General features: G+C 42.6%; 2 protein-coding genes across 3 annotated transcripts; both read left to right on the top strand.

Moving 5' to 3' along the window:
• The first annotated feature begins 1,091 nt into the window (after positions 1-1,091).
• xkr7a (XK related 7a) lies at positions 1,092-11,397 on the top strand. Its single transcript, XM_088291945.1, has 3 exons — positions 1,092-1,665; positions 4,754-4,953; positions 8,562-11,397. Exons 1-3 carry the CDS (start codon positions 1,121-1,123, stop codon positions 9,509-9,511), a joined length of 1,695 nt encoding a protein of 564 aa, XP_088148071.1. The 5' UTR covers positions 1,092-1,120; the 3' UTR covers positions 9,512-11,397.
• Positions 11,398-12,441: 1,044 nt separating this feature from the next.
• cables2a (Cdk5 and Abl enzyme substrate 2a) lies at positions 12,442-20,872 on the top strand. 2 transcript variants are annotated; one of them, XM_088292019.1, is made up of 9 exons: positions 12,442-12,985; positions 13,842-13,934; positions 16,126-16,203; positions 16,352-16,448; positions 17,536-17,704; positions 18,184-18,281; positions 18,935-19,041; positions 19,124-19,328; positions 19,979-20,872. In XM_088292019.1, exons 1-9 carry the CDS (start codon positions 12,504-12,506, stop codon positions 20,117-20,119), a joined length of 1,470 nt encoding a protein of 489 aa, XP_088148145.1. In that variant the 5' UTR covers positions 12,442-12,503; the 3' UTR covers positions 20,120-20,872. The 2 variants fall into 2 exon arrangements, with proteins under 2 accessions (XP_088148145.1, XP_088148146.1); XM_088292020.1 differs by lacking the exon at positions 16,126-16,203.
• Positions 20,873-20,931: the final 59 nt, after the last annotated feature.

The following is a 20,931-nucleotide window of genomic DNA, read 5'->3' as shown; positions in this document are numbered from 1 at the left end:
GGCGTGCTGGAGCCTATCCCAGCTGTCTTCAAGCAGTAGGCGGGATACATCCTGAACTGGTTGCTAGCCAATCGCAGTGTTACAAATCCATAAATGTTAAATATATCTCCTAGAATAATATTAACACATAACGGGAAATGTTACAGGCATTGTCTAACGATTAGCATCTATGTGGCAGTGTTATAACGCTTAAAACAACTGATATTTGAACACAAACTGTGGAGCAACACATGTAGACAGACAATGGAACATTACAATATTCAATCTTTATCCCCTGAAAAGAACATTTAATACTGTATTCATACCACACTGAGAAGCCGAGGCTACTGGTCGAGTATACTTAGACTGTATCTGATAAGCGGCTTGGATGATGGATGGTTGGATGTCTTATACTGCTCCCGGGTGGCACACCAAAATGAGAAGTGCAGTCTGCTTTGAATTGAAGGGACGTCAGATTAAAAAAAAAAAACGTCAGTTTTAATTCTATTTAAATGTCATTAACGTATGTATTATGCAGTACTGTTCTGTATAATATAGTGTGGAATAGTATAATTAAAACACACGTTTCTAAGATCACAACTGTACATAGATGTCTTCCATTGATTCAGCTATTTCTTATAATTTTTATACAACTTCAAAATTGTTACGTACTCGCCATATGTTTCTATTGTCTATATGAAATATCTTTTTTTAAATGGTTAAACATGCAGTGGGGTCACCCATGGACATGGAATATAACAAGTTAAATAAAAAAATAAAACATCAATGGTCAAAGAAGTTTTAGGTACATGTGACCATTTAAAAAAAAATTTAGGAACTGCCTGACCAGTCCCGTCTATTGACTTAAAAATGAAGTACCCTGTTTCCTCTCAACTGAGCAGTCCTCCATGTCGAGGCCATAAAATGTCTCCCATCATTTGGAGCATTACGCCATCTAAACTGATCGATGAGCGACGGTTACTCTTCACCTTACTCGCCCGCCCTCCCTCACTCGACCCCCCCCCCCCCCACTCGCTCCCCGGCGCGCACACATCTCGTCCGAAGCTGCGCGACCCCTCCTCGCCCTCCCCCCCCGCTCCATCATTTTCCCATCTCCTACTCACTCTCCCCTCCGATAAACATGGCTGCGAAATCTGACGGTGCAGCCGTCTCCCCTCGTACCCAAATACCGACCGACTGTCCCTCCAGGCCGGACCGGCGGCCACCGCAGAGCCTCCACGCCGAACAGCGCTACTCCCCGGCGGACTGCTGCTGGACCCTGGGCGCCCTTTTGGTCTTCTTCTCGGACGGGGCCTCAGACCTGTGGCTGGCCGCCGACTACTACCTCCGGAGGGAGTACTGGTGCTTTGCTCTGACTCTGGTCTTTGTGATCATCCCCTCCGTGGTGGTGCAGGTGTTGAGCTTCCGATGGTTCGCTTACGATTTCTCCGATACGCCGGAAAGCGGAACGGCGGCGGCTGCTGTGGTGGCGGCGTCGTCCGGGGCGGATGGGAAAGACTTGAACGCCAAGGACGGCGGCGGCAGCGAGCGGGGCGCTGGCCGCTCTGCCGCGGCCGAGGTGCTTCCCGGGCCGGCCACCGGAGCACGAGCTCGGGGATGCTGCAGAGTGTTCGTGTGGCTCTTCCAGGCCGTCGTTCACATCCTCCAGCTGGCTCAAGTGTGGAGGTAAGAACGGCACAGATGATGTGGAAACTGCACTCACGGCCAACCCTTTGTGCGCGTGTATTTTGATTTGGGCGTCAATGGAAAGCCGTTTGAGCGTTTACTCCATAGATTCAGTTAAAAGCCCGTGTACTAGTGTGCTATTTGTCGTCACTATTAAGACAATTCAGAGCATTTGTGGAAGCCTATCGTACTAGAAGCACTTCCCCACTGTTGTATGACATTTCTGCACGTTATTTGGACAACTTTGGCATGCCAGTTGGACTTCTATTAAGCCTATTGGGAAACTGCTAGGTGGCAACTAGTCGAATGGTATGTCATTATTTTTTATCAGTAAAATGCTGTCCGACTCCTAACGCAATGGAGTAATAACACATTTTTTTTTTTTTGCAAATTTTTGCCAGTTGTTTTTTTTTTTGACACAATCCATTACTAACTAAAACAGAAAATAACATTCTAACGTTACAAAAAAAAATCAACCAATTTGATCAGATTTACTTTCTGTCGTGAAGCTAAACAAACACCTGAGGACAACATATTATAAAACAGTCAAATGTTCTGCCTTTATTTCTTAACGTCATTGTTGTAAGCATTATGGGGCCAAAAAATAAATGTTACAATTAATCGCTAATCAGAAATTTTTTCTGACAAATATCTGATTTACCATCAGCCTAAGAAAATTCATATCCTACTTTATAGCTTTTTTTGTCAGTACTCGAAGATGGGTAACATACTACAGATGCTTATAAACGATGAGAATTCAGATACTGAAGCACTTTATTCGGGTGTTTCACGGTTACATGTCAATTTGGGGTTAGCTTAGCAATTAGCATTGCTTCTCTGGCTTTCCTCGTCATCCCTTTGTGAGAACAATCATTTTTATGTATAGTTAATTCGCCGCCGTGGAGGCGTTTGTTACTGACTTTGGAGTGACTTCCAACATATTTCGCCACAGCTGTAGCCAGTCGAAGCTCATTGCTAGCTAGCAGGCGCAGTGAAATTAGCTCCGAGCTCGCCTCAACCTCCAACTACACGTGTGTAGGTGAAGTGAGCGCCTTGAGAATGTGTGTCCAATCCAGTGACACTTTTTGGGAACATTTTGGAGGTTCATTTATCAGAAAAATATGATACTCAGTTTTGCTATTCAATGTTTTTTGATGAGGAGCAAAATGCAAATTTAATCTTGCATATCACTTATTTCAAGCCTTGCACCGTAGATTTTTTCAGGAAAAAAAAACTCTTGTCCCGTTTTTTTGATGAACACTTAGACCTACTAAGCTGTTTGTTATGATGGTAGCCCTTGGAGGTTAAGTACTTTTTATTGTACCCTATTGTCTTACAGTACTTCAGGAGATGTCAATGACTTCTCAGTTTTCCTGCCATTTCTGCACCATTCACTTTCTCATACCAACGCCCTTTTTAAGGATCTCTCAGTGAAACTTGCTGACTCTCCTGGCGCGCGTCGAGACTCAAACAAAATGCTTCCTTCCGCACGAGACTGCTAGTAGTAGGTCTGTGGGTCAGCAGCTCAGTCAGATAGTAGAGGCGGTACTCAAACTCTGAGCGCCCTGATCACTTTTGACAGGCCTGAGTTACCACCAAGCTGGAGGAGGCGTTTGTGTGAGCTGTGGTGGCGGCAGGCTGGGAGACAGCCCTGCTAGCTGGATGGTCTTTCATCGGATGATGAGTTGCATGATGAAATAAGATGCAAATCAACTGCTTGGAATGAACAGAAGCAGGTCCTGTGATTCTCTCTCTCTATCTTGCATCTACGTCTGCATCGACAGCACAATATTGATTCCCTACTTCCTCCAGGAGCTTTGTGTGTGCGTGTGTGTGTGTGTGTGAGTGTGTGTCCAGCAACACATTAAAAAGCTGAATTACCGGTAATGCCATTAAAGCAGTGGTGTGGGTTCCGTTTGTTGCAGTCTAGCATGTGTGCTCACTGCCCATTAAGAGGATTTCCTTCCTGTTTCACCCTCAGCTGTGAACTCGAGAATTATCCATTGTTGATACAGAATCAGTAGGACTAGATGATATGGCCTCAAAATTAAATCTCCTGATTACTCCTGCCCCTAGATTTAATTCTGCCCCCCGCTAATAAAATAGAATCAAAAAGCATATGACAATAATTTTACACTCTTTAAAAGTTGGAGAACGTGGCACTTTAAACTCAAACCTTATCACAAATGTGTCATCGGTTGTGTGCCGACCTATTTTCTGCGTTTGGTCATGAGGCGTTGTTGCTTAATCATGTTGTTTTATAGAGGCATACAAAAAATGCTAGACAAAGTAATACCCATTTTCCGAGATTGTAGCAGAGTGTAGTCGTACTGCTATCAGTCTGGAAAAAAAGTGCTATTGAACATCCATGTGGAAATTCAGCGCATGCCACAAAGCGTGCCAAAGGAAGGGTGCTGATCTTGACACTTGCCTAACATACCAACCTTTAGATGTCAAGTGGGCTCGAGAACGAGTATGTGCGTAATTGTCAGCGCTTTCCAGATTGTAGTGGTGGTGTTTGTGTGTCTTTTACACATTTCATCCCCGAGGTGCAATTTGTGTAACGGGAAGCCCAACAACAGAAGGATGCACCGACTCCCTCGTGGTTCGCTGAGCTTGGTGACATCAAGCCCTTCTGATGTGTCTTCCTGAGACTGAAAGATGGTTATCCTTTCTCGGACGCTCACAAACGGTGTGAAGGTGATGGTTTCTTTGCTCAGCCCACACAAATAAATGTCACATGCATCCAAAGAGAAAACCCATTTGCCCTGAATGCTGTTTGCACAAGGCGTGTGTGTCTTCCACATGAGGCTATAGTGGCAGAAGGTCGCCATCAAAGCAAGAGTGGGGGAGGGTCTCCATGTCAACAAGGGATTTGCACTGAGCTGTGTGCTTGCCTACCATTCAATCTCCAAACTAGATTGAGAGCTTTTATTTTGGTTCCTTGCTGTTTTTCCAGCCGTCCAACTGAAGCGCACAAAAGCTCCTAGGCCCCCCCGCCTCCCTGTACGCTAAAATTAAAAGCTCACAGCTGCTTAGTTCACTCAGTCAAAACAAATGACGTCACGTGAACGCTTTCCCCTCCCAGGTACGTCCGAGCCCTGTATTTGGGGGTGCAGAGCCGCTGGCACAGGGAGCCGGAGCGGCGGCACTACTACTGGCGCATGATGTTTGAGAGCGCCGATATCAACATCCTGCGTCTGCTCGAGTCCTTCCTGAAGAGCGCCCCCCAACTGGTGCTGCAGCTCTCCATCATGATCGTCACCGGTCAGGTGTTGCCTCTACAGGGTGAGGACCATCATGTGACTCGGATCCGTATGATAACAAATGCATTCACAAGTCTGCAGGCCACCGTTAATAATTTAGTACGGAAAAAAACATGTACAGTATTGCAGTGGTGGGCCTTCTGTGGGGATTTAATACACATTTCTATTCCATTTCTAGCACATAAAAATTATAGAGACCACTATGTAACAGTAGACAACTGTGCCAGGAACTTGCCAGGTAATTACATGACAAAAACATTCAAAATGTAATCATAATACATCATACTTGCTCAACATGCTGCAGTTTTGCTCTGACCAACCAATCAGAGGAGGGAAAATGCTGATATTGTTGTGGACTTGCTAGCTGGCCCTAAGAGGCAAATTTCAAATCTGATTGGTCAAAGGAACAGTTGGTTATGTCAACCAGCAACACCAGTTCTGAAATCCCTGGGCAGTTTAGGACAAACTACGGCCCGGGGGCCACATGCGGCCCGTTAAACGTTTTAATCCGGCCCGCTGAACTTGAAAAAAATTAAATGAATAAACCTTGTTCATGTTTTATTTTCTAAATACGGTGGTGTGTCAAAGACAGATATTTTGTTATAATGCTTTTGTTCACTTTCATTTAAAATTAAATGTATTTTTTTTCTGCGATAAGGTGAGGTTACCAAAACACTCCATCTATTTGCTCCTGGTCCGGCCCCTCTGTCAAATTTTAGAACCCATTGTGAGCTGCCAATCAAGAAGTTTGCCCACCCCTGGTTTAGGATATAGGATGAAATCTAATCAGATATACAGCTGATATAAAAAGTCTGCACACCACTGTTCAAATGCCAGTTTTTGGTTTTATCTATCTATTTATCTATCTATCTATATATATATATATATATATATAATTAAAAAAGACTTTTCCCGCCGTTAATGTTTGCCGATAATTTGTAAAACTTAGTTGAACTATTATTCTAAAATGTTTCGAGAGGGGTCGTAAAACTAAACTATAAACGTGGTTGTACAAGGGTGCACACCCTGCTGTGTCTGGGCATGTGACTGCTGAGAATGAATCGATTATCAGAGTCAACACACCTGCCATCATTTACAAAGTAAAGTGCCTGGGATTAGCCCCAAATAAAGTTTTGGTGTTATAGTTTGCAGAGCTGGGCACTTGACCCTTTTTGCCGGTCAGTCCCCCATCCTCCGGCCGCGATCTGGCTAGCGTTCCGGCTTTGACCCTCTGACCATATTCATAAAAATTGTCAGTGCCCCACGCCTCCCCCCAAAAAAGTGTCCGTGCATGACGCTGCCACAGGAGAGATTCCCCCTCGCCTCTTGTAGTGGTATGCCCCAGTAGCAGGCGGGAGGCGTGGGTTACATGATGCCAGAATAAGGAAATACTGGCACGCTTGAACGCACACTGCTGTCTCATGTATCTTCATACACAAACTGTTGGTAGTAGCGCTTTTGACGTGTTTGGAGGTGTTTGCACGAGGTACAATTCGTGGGCTGGACTATAATATACCTCCGGCGTTTGTTAATCGAACCCTTTAAACGTTGTGACCGCCCGCCTCAAAAATGGGCGTCCAGCCGGGCCTGAGGGCCGGACCGTTCCGCCCCCGGGACGGACTGACCAGCTCCGGTAGTAATTATAACTTTCTTGCAGAAGCCTAAGTGATACGTTTTAGTGGAAAAAACTTCAAATATTATTTAGCCTGGTATTAATAATTGTTGTATCACAAAAATCATTTCTCAAAATCACAAATTCATTTTCACCAAATCCCTTTTCAACATATATTGGACAATGGTTGCACAAAATATTTGCTGGCCACTATTTTCCATGAGTTTGACACTTCGAGAATAAACTGTTGGCGATAAAAGATTTCAACGTCACAGAACAAATATTCAAATTATTATAATTAATGATTAAATATAAATGTAGGTGACTAATTCCGATCACGTTAAGGTTAGCATAGAAGGCCTGGCTGGTACTTGATGGCCCACCACTGCCGGATCTATTTATATTTATATATATATATATATATATATATATATATATATTTTATTATATCTAATTCAACAGCCCACCACTGCCGGATGTATTTATATTTATATATATATACATATATATTTTATTATATTTAATTCAACATGTCTTCGTTAATTAGCAGGCTACTACCTCCTGGTGTACTCAAGGTATCACACAGTAGAAGAAGTTATGAATGGTCACATGGTGCCCTTTTGTTCCTGTGGTTGACATTCCAGCTCATGCACAATGGACAAAAAGTGAAAAGAAATTCCTCAATCTGCACCTTTATCCAGATCTGCACCAACATTAAATGGGTTCTGTGTGCCCGCCCGCTTCAAAGTGTCATGGAAATCAGTTAAGTAGTCTTTGCGTGATCCTGATGAATAAACTAACTAACTAACAAACTAACCAACCACAAAGGGTGATCATAACATAACCTCTTGCACTCGTGCTTTCTTCTTGGTGATGGAGTGGTACCTCCAAGCTTTGAACTTTGTATTGCTTGAATTTCATCATACAATTTCCAATTTACATTCATTTTATTTGCAATCATTTGTTCCAGAGGACCAACTGCAAATCTTTATTCATTTTGCAGTTTGAAGTAACATTTGTCCTAATAAGTTCAACAGACTAATATTAATGCTAGGAAATTTTCACAGAAATCGGAAATGGGACTTCTTCCTTTTGCAAGTTTGTATGAGCATTTGCTGAACATTTTAAAGTTGGAACGGTTTGAATGGGTCAAAACATTTTGAAATTAGGGGCGTAATCTTAATTTTTGGCTTTTATTTAAAAATTCTGTAAAAATGTTGCTGTATGGATAAGATGAACAGTATAAAGTTGGGACAATTTGAAGAAATTAAAGGGAAACAAATCTCCATTTTTTTTCGCTTTTCTTGTAGAAAATTTTATCAAATGTCGCAATAGAGATATGCTGAACAGTTTTAAGTTGGAGCAGACAGAATCAGAAAAAAATCCAAATGTTTAAATGTGTGCTTTTATTTTGAAATTTGGGGAAAAAAATAATAGGAATGATTTAAACAGTTTAAAGTTGGAATGATAAGAATTGGTAAAAAAAAAAAAGTTGAAATTAATAGTTAAAAACCCCCAAATTTGAATTTCTGCTTCATTTTGAAAAAATAAATTTGAATTACTTGACCATAATGTATTTGAACTGGATGGAATTGTCTCCAAAATGTGCACATTGGAGGTAAATCCACCCAAAATGTACATTTTGTTGTTTTATTTTGATAATAAAACATTAACAAATATTCTTCTGTGTCAAATTTTGCTTTTACAGACACCGAAACAGAAGTCAAAACAGATGGGCTTGGTTTCTTGTGATCATTTAATTTGTTTCTTACTCTTGATCTCATGACGATTGGAAAATTGGGGTGTATCTTTCATCCAACTCCAAACTATTTCAACTTCGAGGTACCACTGTGTCCATGGCTTGATGTCTTTTTTTCATCTCGGCATGCTCGCACAAGTGCAGGGACGCGAATGTTTGAACCCAATATCGTGCTTCACTTATTGGGTGGTTGACTTTAAAATGTCATTACGGCTTGGCAACCAGTTCATTCTGACTTCCTTTCCCATGTCCTCCTCAGGTCTTTCAGCGTCGGCCTCTCTGATGTCCCTCGCCTGGATGGTAGCCTCCTATCAAAAAATCTTGAGGGATTCCCGAGATGATAAGCTCCCCATGAGCTACAAGGCAGTCATGGTGCAGATCCTGTGGCATCTCTTCACCATCGGAGCCCGAGCTCTCGCCTTCGCTCTGTTTGCCTCCGTGTTCCAGCTGTACTTTGGCATCTTCATCGTGGCGCACTGGTGCATCATGACCTTTTGGATAATTCAAGGCGAGACAGACTTCTGCATGTCCAAGTGGGAGGAGATCATCTACAACATGATGGTGGGCATCGTGTATGTGTTCTGCTGGTTCAGCGTGCGCGAGGGCCGCACTCGTTGCAGGATGCTCACCTACAGCCTGACGGTGTTTATTGAGAATGTGGCCCTCACCACCACTTGGTATCTGTACCGCGGCCCTCGTTCCTCAGACTTTTACGCCGTTGTCATGGTGTGCGTGGTGGCCAGCAGCTACGCTTTAGGCACCTTCTTTATGTTTGTTTATTACTGCCTGCTGCACCCGGACGGCCCCGTCTCAGGGTGGGGCTACATGGTGGAGAAGCAGGCGGCTGCAGAGGCGCTGGTGTCCCCGACATCCAGCTTGCCCCCTGACGTGGTGAGCAGCCCCCCGAGGACCTTGCAGAGAACTAAAGACAGAGAGCAGGGGTCCGGGCTGGACGGAGATGTGTTCCAGGTGCGACCACCTCGGGGACCTCGGGCACCAGTTCGCCACCCTACGCCCAGGACAGAGGGGCCTGTCATTCGAATAGACCTACCCAGGAAGAGTTATCCCGCCTGGGACGCTCACTACATAGACCGGAGGCTGCGCAAAACCATCCTGGTGCTGGAAAGCGCCGCTCCGGTTGCACCACGGATTCAGTACCGCTGCCTGGGCACGCCCAAAGAAGTGATGGAATATGAGACCACGGTGTAATGTGATGAGAGAGACAGTCTGTTCATCTCCACAATGACTTGAACAAGTGTGTTTGCTAATGCAAAGTGCTATGTCGTTATCAGTGGTGGTGCATATTAAGGTTGACTTGAGAAAGTAATTTGACTGTCTATAAAATCTTGAATGTACATGTCCAATTTTTACATGTTTCAGTGACAAATTGCTGTTTTTTTTTTTTTGTTTTTTTTTAACAAGGTGCTCAATAGAATTTCCTGGTTCAAGTAGAATTGCAATTTTATCAGTCCACTTCATCACACTGTTTATATTTTGAGATCATAAAACTAAATCAACACCTAACACAAAAAAACGTTCACTGCCGTTTCAAGGCCACAAACAGGGAGAGGCCATCGAGAATGAGATTGTCTGAGAGTATCAGCAGCAGATTGTAACAAAGTCGGGAGCCAAACTGCTGTTTTTTTCTCATCTTTTTTATGTGAAAGCTGCATGTGATTGGTTAAGATGTGTGGCGCTGTCTTTCTGTCCACTCCAAGCAGAAGGGGGGATAGGAGGAGGTTACAGACACAGACATGTTGCACAGTGAGCACAGTAGGTGGCACTAATGAGTGTGAAAAAGCGTTACAATTCATTATTGAGCTAAAGTGAGAGACTGCATGTAGCAGGTGATGGATGGGTGTGTGGCTGTATGGATGGATAGATAAATGGAAACATTGAACAATTGGACAAGTGTGCATTCAAAGTTTAGAGACAGTCAATGCAAGTAAAATCTGTGAAGAGTGTAGTGCATTTCAGGTTGTGATGTTATGTGAAAGACGGTCTGTTCATCTCCACAATGACTTGACGTGCATTTGCTCATGCAAAGTGCTACGATGGTGCATACTAGAGTTTGTGCGTTTCTCAGGTGAGCGTGATATTAAACAACAAGAGCAAGCGGCTTAAAGCAAAGTAAAGTACGCCTTCAACATGTCTTATTATTAACAACGGCAGCTAGAGCGGAAACATCATTGAACACAATGGCGAGACACTCCCACTGTACTGTACTTTTCAATAATGCACGAGTAGTGATCATCACCATTTTCAAAGCTGTCACTCATGTTGAAGGATGGTGGCGTTCGAATCTGGAGGGGCAACTTCAACGTAACATCAGAGTTGAATGTAAAAAGAGTAGAGAACTTGTTTGTTTTTGACACGACTTGAGCATTTCTATGCCCTACGTGGGCTATAAAACATTCCCGTGTTATTGTTTGTCGAGGTGAGCTCGAAGATTTCTAAAACAAAGTGTTACGCTTTGACGGCCTGAGTGAAAATGAGCACATGATTGAGGGGTAATGTTCACATGACGGAGAAAAGCCAACAGGTCAGATTTGCCATGTAAATGAAACAATGAGGACATTATAGCTGTCCGTGCTTGTTCTGTATCCATATTTTGTTGCGTAAATAACGTCAAGACATGTTTTAGCGGCAGACCTACGACCTCCACAGAGATTAACATAAGTGATGGGTAAGGCATGTATATGTCATCAGGGTTCTTTTTTTTCTTCTTCATTAGAGGAAAAAATGAGTGTAGGAAACCAACTTTACATTCAAGTTCATTTCAAGTTGTGTCACTTGGATAAGTCTGTTTTGTTGTAAACACTGTCCAGACACAAAAAACAATCAAGAGCCCATTCAGCACCCTTAACAGCCCAATGAAGATGTCGATTATGGGGTTCATGGTGCTAACTGTCAGACCGGTCATGTATCGTCAAGCACACAGTGTCACTTCAAATAAGCTTGGAAGGAACTGTACCTCAAATGCAAAGCTAGAATCAAAAAGCCTTAAACTGGTCACATCAGACTGTTGCGTAAAATGAGATGAAGACAATATCATGAAGTGTGTTGCTTGAATAAAGAGCAATGTGTTTACCTGACATGCTGCACTCTTTTCCACCTGGACAAAATGCAGGAAAGATGTCTTGTACACACAAACACTGACATTGTCAGAGAACACATATTTATCCGATAGAAGTACTGGAAATTAGATTTATTTTATAGTTTTTTTTTTTTTTATAGACAAGAGTCGTTAATGCGCTGGTGTTAGAACACTTTAAGAAACAAAGAAAATGTGACGGTACTCACTGGCATATATTCTTTATCCCCTGCGGGGACCCACAAATATTACTACGAATTACTGGGTCACTTACAGTAGATCTGGATGTCACTTAATTTCTTGAATTTCAACGAAAAGAAGACAGAAGAGGTACAGAGGACTAAGCGAAGCCGCAGGGGGATCGTGTCTTTTCAGTTGCCGGCCTATGGAATGAACTTCCATTAAAAGTTAAGACAATCCCCTTCTCCGTCACTTTTAAAACTCGTTTGAAGACACATTTTTATACTTTAGCTTTCGACTCAACATGAGATTGTCGCTGTTCTGCTATATCTTCTGTTATCTATTGTGTGCCAATTTCCCGCTAATTTATATTAGACCACATGGAAAGCGCTTTGTTACAGCTGCAGCTGTTGTGAAATACCCGATATAAATCAAGTTTTATTGTATCCATCCATTATCTGTACCGCTTTTTCCTCACAGGGGGTGCTGAAGCCTATCCCAGCTATCTTAGGGCAGTAGGTGGGGTACACCCTGGACTGGTTGCCAGCCAATCCTGCTGGCAATTTCAACAGTTTCCGTTTATCGAGATGCCCGCGGGAGTCGAGGTTGCCACTTGCCGCGCATATTACTCCATACTAAAGGGGCGTTCTAGTGCACTTTTCCTCGTCGGAAATGGCATAACTCCGATTTCCCACCTTCCTCCAATGCAGCATTGGGCAACTGTTGTACGGCTACCCAACCAATCAACAAATAGAATTAAGATGGTGGATCGTTTTACGTATGCATTATCCAATCAGCTACAAGCAGCTGGGGTTTTGTTTGCCAATTGCTTCGGGAGAGAGGCGGGGCAAGACTTATGGTAACCGCCTACTCTCCCAGTCTCCTTCGCCACTAGGTTGCAACAGTCACTAACCATTTGGAAATAGAATGGCAACGGCTCTATGTGGTCTTCAGCCCATTGGCAGCAACAATAAACCGGGCAAAACTCACCGAGAGCAACGCAGGAAAACCAGAGATTCCAAAAGGAGACAGGCGGCTGTGTTGTTTCTCAGCAATATCTCACTTGACGGACGGCCTCAGTGTCGAGTGAACAATGACAATGTTGCTAGACAAGCCGCCGAGGAGCCACGGCGGTCCCCGCCGCCAGAGAGCCAAGGGCCGATGTCGCAGGTGGCGGAGCCCGCTCCGTCGGCCGGTAGCTCTTCGTCCAGTTTTCCCGGAGTCTTCTCTCCTTCGGTCCAGTCTGCCGGGGCAAACGAGGTGTTTTTGGAGTGTGGCGGTGCAGTCGAGAGCCCGGAGACGCCGCTGTCCCCTTTGACTAGCGGTCAACAGCCCTGCGTCTCCCGCGGTCGCTCAAACCCCGCAGTGAGCCCTCTGCCCGCCGGGCAGTCTCAGGATTCACGACCCAGGTTGGTACCTCGCCATGGGCCCGGAGCATTTCCTCGTTGCGTGGTAAACACGGAGATTACTTCCTATGACACTTGTCAGTGGCATGGATACATTTTCTAAATAGCTGCTGCTGTCCTACGTCAGAGGTGGCAACTAATACTCACACACACTACCTGTGGCAAAGTACCTACATGAGATTCAACTATAATTTTAAAATGATAAACAAATGACGAAATGTAGTCCATGTATGGTGTCCAGAGGCAAAGCCAGTCATGGAGTCTTCCATATTCATGTACTACAAAGATTTTTTATGACTCAATACGTGTGAATATAAGGACATGTTCCCATTTGCCGAGCTTAATTAAATCTTTACCAAAGTCCTTGAGGATTATTATCAAGCAAGTGAATCATCTCAACACTTAATGTAATTGGATAACATTATTTTGAGCGCATTTTCAAGGTGACAAGTCGCAGCTGTATTGTAGAATTTTCTACAAACAAACCAACAGAAATACATGAGCCGAGCCCCACAAACGCCTCTGTAAGCCTCCATAACAACAACAATACACAATTAATTACTAAAGTTTGTAGGAAAGTCAGCAATCCTCCTTGGCTGACACCGACAGCAGTGCTACTGCAACTGGCGAGCGCATCTGGTCACTGTGGTTGAAACTGGTCATGAGCTGGTTATTGGCTTTGCAGAAAATACTTTCCCTCTGGTGACAAAGAGATCACTATAAAGTACAGCTATATAATTTTAAATGTAAGCAGTGAAATAAGAAAGTTTCCAGAAAAGTAAATACTGAAGTATGCATTCTTCATTACCTTCCACCACTACCTTCTGTTGATGTTCAACCCATGTGGACGATCTCACAGGTTGAGGAATGTTTCCGGTTCTCCTGGTCCCAAGGTGCCAAAGAAAGTCCACTTCATCAAAAGCATGAGGCAGTATGATACCAGGGGATGCAGGTGAGTTAACAGTGCCCTCCAAAAGTATTGGAACGGAAAGGGCAATTCCTTTGTTTTCAAAATAAATGACAATTTAGCAGCATTCTTAAATTATTTGCCCTACTACCTCCTCCTCCTCTCGCTCCTCATGTATGTATATATATATATATACACATATATACATACACACGCACACACACACACACATATGCAGGTCTTGAACTGGCCAACTCACTCACCCGACCTTAACCCAATAGCGCATGCATTTCACCTCCTTAAGAGGAGACTGAAGGGAGAACCCCTGAGAAACAAACAAGAACTGAAAGAGACTGCAGTAAAGGCCTGGAAAAGCATTTCAAATGAACAGAGTGACAGTCTGCTGAAGTCAACGGGTTGTATGCTGGATGCAGTTATTGAAAGTAAGGCTTGTGCCACTAAATATGAAATGGTTTTCACTTTAAGTTTATTTAATGAAGCTAAGGCTTCAAATAAAAGTTACCCTGTGCCGAGCAGTTTAACACATCTAGATGTAAATATAAAGAATTAAAGGTTGTACTTCTGAATTTATTTCTCATATTCATCCTTTGGTCTGAAACCCAAATGTCTCCAGTATACAGCAAAAACAAAGGAATTGACCTTGCCGTTCCAACACTTTTGGAGGGGACTGCACATATAATTCTGACCGGGAATATTTATGCATCAGACCAACAGCCAGAAAAACAAGCTGTTTTTTTCATTTTCTTTTGGCATTCCTTTATTGTCACCCACTGGCGTTGTTCTAATAAGCTGCTTATCTGAGTAAATGCTGCAAGGGAATAAGATGGGTGCTGCTTCAGTGAACTGAATCACCCTTGGATGCGTTCACATGAACCTAAATAAGTTCAGTGAGTGCATGTTACAACCCTGTAACTTAACCTGCAGCTAGGAGGCCCTTCTGAAATATCTCATAATTACATGGATGCACGGGTTATACATTACTCTGCAGCCATATTGGGTTTTTTGTTTATTGTCGAGCCATTGCCAACATTTCACCTCATATTCATATCATATGTGTGTTTTTCCTGCTGCCGTGTGTTAAGCGGTTGGATTCAAGATGACCTTCAAGTCTAACGTGGCGCTTTTGTTTTCGGTCTTTGTCTAAGGAAAGTTGTCAGGCAGGCTTTATCCGAATCAAGGATGCTCTTGGAGTTGTTGTTGTGTTATTTTTTTTGTTTTTTTTTTAAGCCGGAAAGAGCCTTCCATAGGGTGGCATTGTAATGAAGTGGAGTTTGAATTTCAAAATAAACGGCGTAGACTAGGGAGGATTTAGCCGAATTTAATTTAATAATTGTAGGGGAATTCCCAAAAATTGATTCATTCAATGTTTCCCAATATTCATTTCGCTGGTAACTAAGCTCTTATTTTAGAAAAAAAAAACGGCACTGCATATGACCAAAAAAAAAATGTCTCCAAAAGTATTCATGGTGACATGAATATTTCAGCTCACAAATGAATTTCTAATAGTTTATTATACAGTGGCTTTAAACTCTCTGCACACCGTGGTCAAATTCCACATTTTTGTGATATTAAAGGTGTGAAGACTTTTTATATCAACTGTAAACAAAATAATTGGAATGTGAGCCTGTTTAGTTGAACGGAAAGCTTTTATTTTGTATGAATGGCAAGAGGTGGATACCAGGTTAATTGGACCTTCTGCCATCTAGTGGATTCTAGAATTAATTGTTCTACCTTTCACTATGCATCACTAGTATAGACAGATGAATACTGATACATTATTTGTGTTACATAAACAATAATTTTTGACCCAATGTGAAAATGGTTAATGACATGATGATCTCTCACAGCAGACATTGGTTGGGAATCATTGGCTGAATCGAAGCTCTGCAGTCATTTTATGAAGCAGGCTAGATTTTGAATTTCTGCTCGGTCTCCAGTTCATTCAAAAGTCAACTACAACACGACTCTGTCAAACACAGCCTGAAATTGATAGGACAAAATTCTTTGTGATCAAATTCTATATCTCATGTTCACTTCGAATGAATTCTAGTCAAGTTCGTATTAATCATATATTCAGTTTATTCCTGAGACTTTTAGACATGTATCTGCAGTCCCCGCGGCTGACTCAGCTGTCACCATGACGAAATGTCACGGACTGCAGCTCGTCGACTGACGCGCCCATCTGTTGTGTGCATGTACTTGCTGTGCGTTGCAGGATCATGCTGATTTGTGCCAAGCGGTCGTTATATGCTGCTTTCTCAGTGCTGCCCTATGGAGAGATTGCTCAGTTCAGGTACACGTGAAAGCACCACTCCGCCCCCACCGCCATGTATCCATGTGTCCCACCGCCTCGTTTCTGTTGGTCACGGGTCACACGCTGAGGGAACGTGTGAGGCGAGCGCGGGTGAAGAAATGACACGCATGTGATTCTCTGTTAACAGCGATGTTAAGATGGAGGCGCAGAGAAGGCAGTCTTCTGTGGCGGCGGCTGACCTGCTTCCTTCGCTGGAGGGAGTGGAGCTGGGTGTGTCTGGCAAAGTAAGTGTGTGAACGTAAAGTCATGATGGACACCCAAGTGCATCACAGGGCACCGCTTTAGCCATACTCCCAAATTTAAATCAGAAACGGTGGAGGAGTTATATAAAATGCTAGATCTCCTCAATTTAGTACGTAGTTCTCAGTCTTTGCGCATTTTCAGCGATTATTTACCAACCGAATAATATATTTTGATACACATTCTTTACATTCTTTATGTTCTTCCGAGGGGAAAGGGGGTGGCTGACAGTCAGCCTGCAAGGCTCCAATGTGACTTCTGTCACAATGCTATGTCCATAAGAAATGTCCGATTGTCACCAACATTTATGTGGACATGTATACAAATGTGATATTCATAGTCTGAAAATATTGCAAAAAAACTCTCAATATTTTGGAAGATAGTCACGTCTGAAGCATTGCCTCATTCATATACGTGTGCATATTTACGCTTCCGACGTGACTATCTTCCAAGAGATCGGAAGTTTCGTTTGAATATTTTATTTTTCCATATGGTTATCATACTTGTATACGCGTCCACATGCACTTTGGTCACAGTCTGACCTTTTTTGTTCAATGTGTGATGGAATGTTGCGACTCAACAAGGCAAATTTGGACAGCAACCTTACAACGCGACTATAAGTCAAAATTTTGTGAATTTTGTTGTTATATTTTCAAAGGATGATTATCACATGCCTACACTTAGTGAGAATTTTTTACGTTTTACGCAAGTAGCGTTGTAGAGGTTGCATTGGAGGCTCACAGGCTAGCTGCATTGTCAGCCATTGCGCTGTCAATGTCTCCCCCCTTTCTCCTCGGAAGAACATGAAACCTGACGGTAGGAGTGATATCTAAATTATGGGAATAGTTGACGCCATTTTTATAGCACAATAGACTGATAAACAAGTCTGAAATGAACAGTCTGAACTGTCCAATATAGCCGCATGTTTTGATTCGGAATCGGCTCAAACCTTTTTTCAGGAAGTCAGAGGCCATTTTATTTCTTATACACACTTGACTAATTGAATGCTGGAAAATTCATTTGAACCGTTCTGTTCCTTGAACAACGTGCTTTCTTCTTTTTCCTGCTTAGACTGTTTCATACGCTCAGTTTCTTTATCCAACCAACGCCTTGGTGAGACAGAGGGGCGGCAGCGCAACAGAAAACTGCGCAGCTCAGACCCCGCCCACACGTATCCGTGGCAACGGGCCGAGGACTTTTACCCTTTCCCGCCTTAATAGCACTGCGGCACAAGAACCAAGTACGTACACAGAGCACTTGTATCACATGATGAGATACAATGAATCGTATCAATTATTAATTAATATTCAATAAATATTTTGCCTTTACGAAGGTCATCATGTGATAATCATCTGTGGTCCCTTCTCAAGCTTTCTCACTTTTCCCCTAATGAGGTTTTTTGAGTTTTTCCTTGCCCTCCTGGGGGTTAAGATCGGGGATGTCGATTGTGGTTATGTAAAGCCCTTTAGGGCTATACAAATAAAATTGACTTGACTTGACTAACAGGTGAAAGCGTTAGTACCGTTGCAAATTGTAATTTTCCTTGCTCATGTATTTATCCGTCGCTATCTCTGTGAGCACCAAAGTAAATCTATGTGATCGATACGTTCCGGACCCACCCACTTGCAATCGGTGAAAATCCACAATATCGACTCCTCTTGAGGTAGAACAAGCTACTCACGTTAGACTAATCACACATTGCTTTCCCTGTCTTCTCAGATACGGAAGAGGTAGCGGAGTACGACCCCAACCTGCTCAGTGACCCTCAGTGGCCCTGTGGGAGACACAAGCGGGTTCTGATATTTGCATCCTACGTCGTGAGTGTCGTTGACAGTGACTGGACAACACTCACTCTTCAATCACTTCAAAGTCGACTTGTTTGCGACAGGACCCCCTCTCGTTTATGAAGTGTAAAAAAATACAAATGTGATAAATGCGCCTTAGATTTTGCTCGGAAGATAAAGGATGCCAGTAACAAATTAACGCATTACTATATCTAATATAGTAGTCTAATTTAAGTTACTTTTAGGTTTAATATGTTAGTACAAATTAAACATTGTGTAGAATATTTATCTTCAGGGGAAACTCAAGCAAACTCTTGCCATTTGGTGGCAGCATTAAATAACAACACGTGCAAGGCAAAATTTGCAACAGCAGCACGTCTATGTTTGAGTAAGAAAATAGCAGTTAAGAGATTGTAGAAGTGAGCAACATGACGAGCAAGTCATCGATCACTGTAGCAAATTCAACCCCGGAACACAGATAACAGGTAGCAAATAATAGAAATAAAGGAGGTGCTATCACATTTATACTAATAACATTTTTCTTTGTGACTCCAAATTGAGATTTCTTCTGGATAATTTTGGACATCCCTGGTCTACAATGTGCTGCTGTAATGTTCTGAATTTGTGAGTAAATTGAGACGAGCTCATCATTATTTCAATGTATGTATTTTTTGGGACTTTCTCAGACGACGGTTATCGAGTATGTCAAACCCTCAGACCTAAAGAGGGACATGAACGAGAGCTTCAAGGAGAAGTTCCCTCACATCCTGTTGACCCTCAGCAAGATCAGAAGGTACGAAGCCATCTTCAAACTTTCCCGTTGCGCTCTCGATGGCATTAAGAAACATAAAAAAACTACTTTTCTTTGGCATCAGCCTGAAGAGGGAGATGCGGGCCGTGAGTGAGGAGTGCAGCCTCCAGCCGGTTACCATAGCGATGGCGTTTGTTTACTTTGAGAAGCTGGTGCTGCAGGGGCGACTGAACAAGCCCAACAGGAAGCTGGTGGCGGCCGCATGTGTGCTGTTGGCTGCAAAGATAAGCAGTGACCTCAGGAAGCACGAAGTCAAACAGCTTATTGACGTGAGTACACGATAGCGATACCCAATCGTTACCGATAATGATGGCGATGATCCAAGTTCAAGCATTTAGGGCAGGGCTGCCCCCCCCCCCCTCTATTTTTTTTCTTTTAGCGGTTTGCAGCATAACGTTAGCCTCACCGTATTATTGCCCAACTGACAAACGAACTAACACAATATCTACTAAAATAACTAACTAAAATTGAGAAAAAAAATGATTCATGAAATTAAAGAAAAATTAAAATGCTTTAAAAATAAATAAATAAATAACTGAAAGTACATCTTATGTTTATAAAATTAACGATAATTATAGCAAAAATGTCAGTTGTTTTTCAATTAATATACATGTACTTTCAGGGTTCATTTTAAATGTATTTATTTTGGTATTGCTGTACGTTGGTACAGAAGAAGGAATGTTGAATTGTAGTTCACATTGTTGCGCCTCTTTGGGTCATGTTGCTTGGTGTGTGGCGGGCCTAAAATGCACTACAATCTTGACAGGTGAACTGAATATGCTCCTCTTCCTTCTTTTTTACACATATCCAACCATGTAATACTTTATGCATAACGCAATGGTAAAGGTTAGGACACTGCTGTTTTACATCACTGGGAGTAAAGAAGTATGTCATCACATCCTTTGCTTTAACCCGACAGAAACTGGAGGAGCGTTTCCGCATCAACAGACGCGAGTTGGTTCCTCTGGAGTTCCCCGTGTTGGTTGCCTTGGAGATGGGCCTCTACCTGCCCGACAGCAAGGTCATGCCGCATTACCGCCGACTGGTACAGCATGGCTAGACGTAAGGCTTACTGTTCAACCAGCACGATTGGGTGCTTTCTTTGGATTTGTCATGGTTCTGCTATGGTTGTAAAACTGTGATGTTTATATGGGAAGTCCTTTGAGCGTTTAGTCCTTGCAAAGCAGCTTAAGGTTCATGTACAGTACAAGTTCACCACAACTACTACTAGTTGGCCTAGTTGTTCATGGACCTTGGGTTGCGATCAAAGATGCGGAAGAAATGCTCAAATCGTTTTCCTCACGTTTGTGAATTTTGCACCTTGATGACCTAAATAACATTTTTCACTTATTTGTAATTTCTTTCATTACATGCCTTTTAACTCCACTGTGACTCCGATGCAGTTTTAACTCTTTTGAGTTAACATTGAACTGTTGATTGTGGCACTGTGTGGCATTCTTTAATGTATTTCATGGCAGCTCTGTGTAATGTTGTTTACTGTATTGTATGTATGTGTGTGTGTTGTGCACAAAGCCCCAGTGTGCATCACTGGCACATGTTTGATATCTCAGGAATTTAACTTTTTGGTGCGTGTTGTCAGACGTGGATGTGCAAGCATTAAAGTGCCTACAACTCCAGTGGCAATGAATTTGTTAACTGTCGTGCTGTAAATGGTGTTTCAGTCCAAAGAAATGTTTGTGGTGTGATACCTCCAAAAATGTTCTACTGCTAAAAATGTTGCTGAATGTTGGTGGAAAATCATTCAAATAAATCGTTTTGTATTGTGTGAATGATTAAAATATATTTAAATGCAGCTTGTTTTTGGTGTTTTTTGTTGTTGTATTGATTTCATTGTACAAATGAATGAGTATT

Source organism: Idiotropiscis lumnitzeri, chromosome 3 (assembly GCF_059441095.1).
Source record: "Idiotropiscis lumnitzeri isolate Australia: NSW breed Sydney's pygmy pipehorse chromosome 3, RoL_Ilum_1.0, whole genome shotgun sequence".
Lineage (NCBI taxonomy): Eukaryota > Metazoa > Chordata > Actinopteri > Syngnathiformes > Syngnathidae > Idiotropiscis > Idiotropiscis lumnitzeri.
Note: the sequence above shows the minus strand (reverse complement) of the source record. Positions and strands in the feature narration are given on the sequence as shown.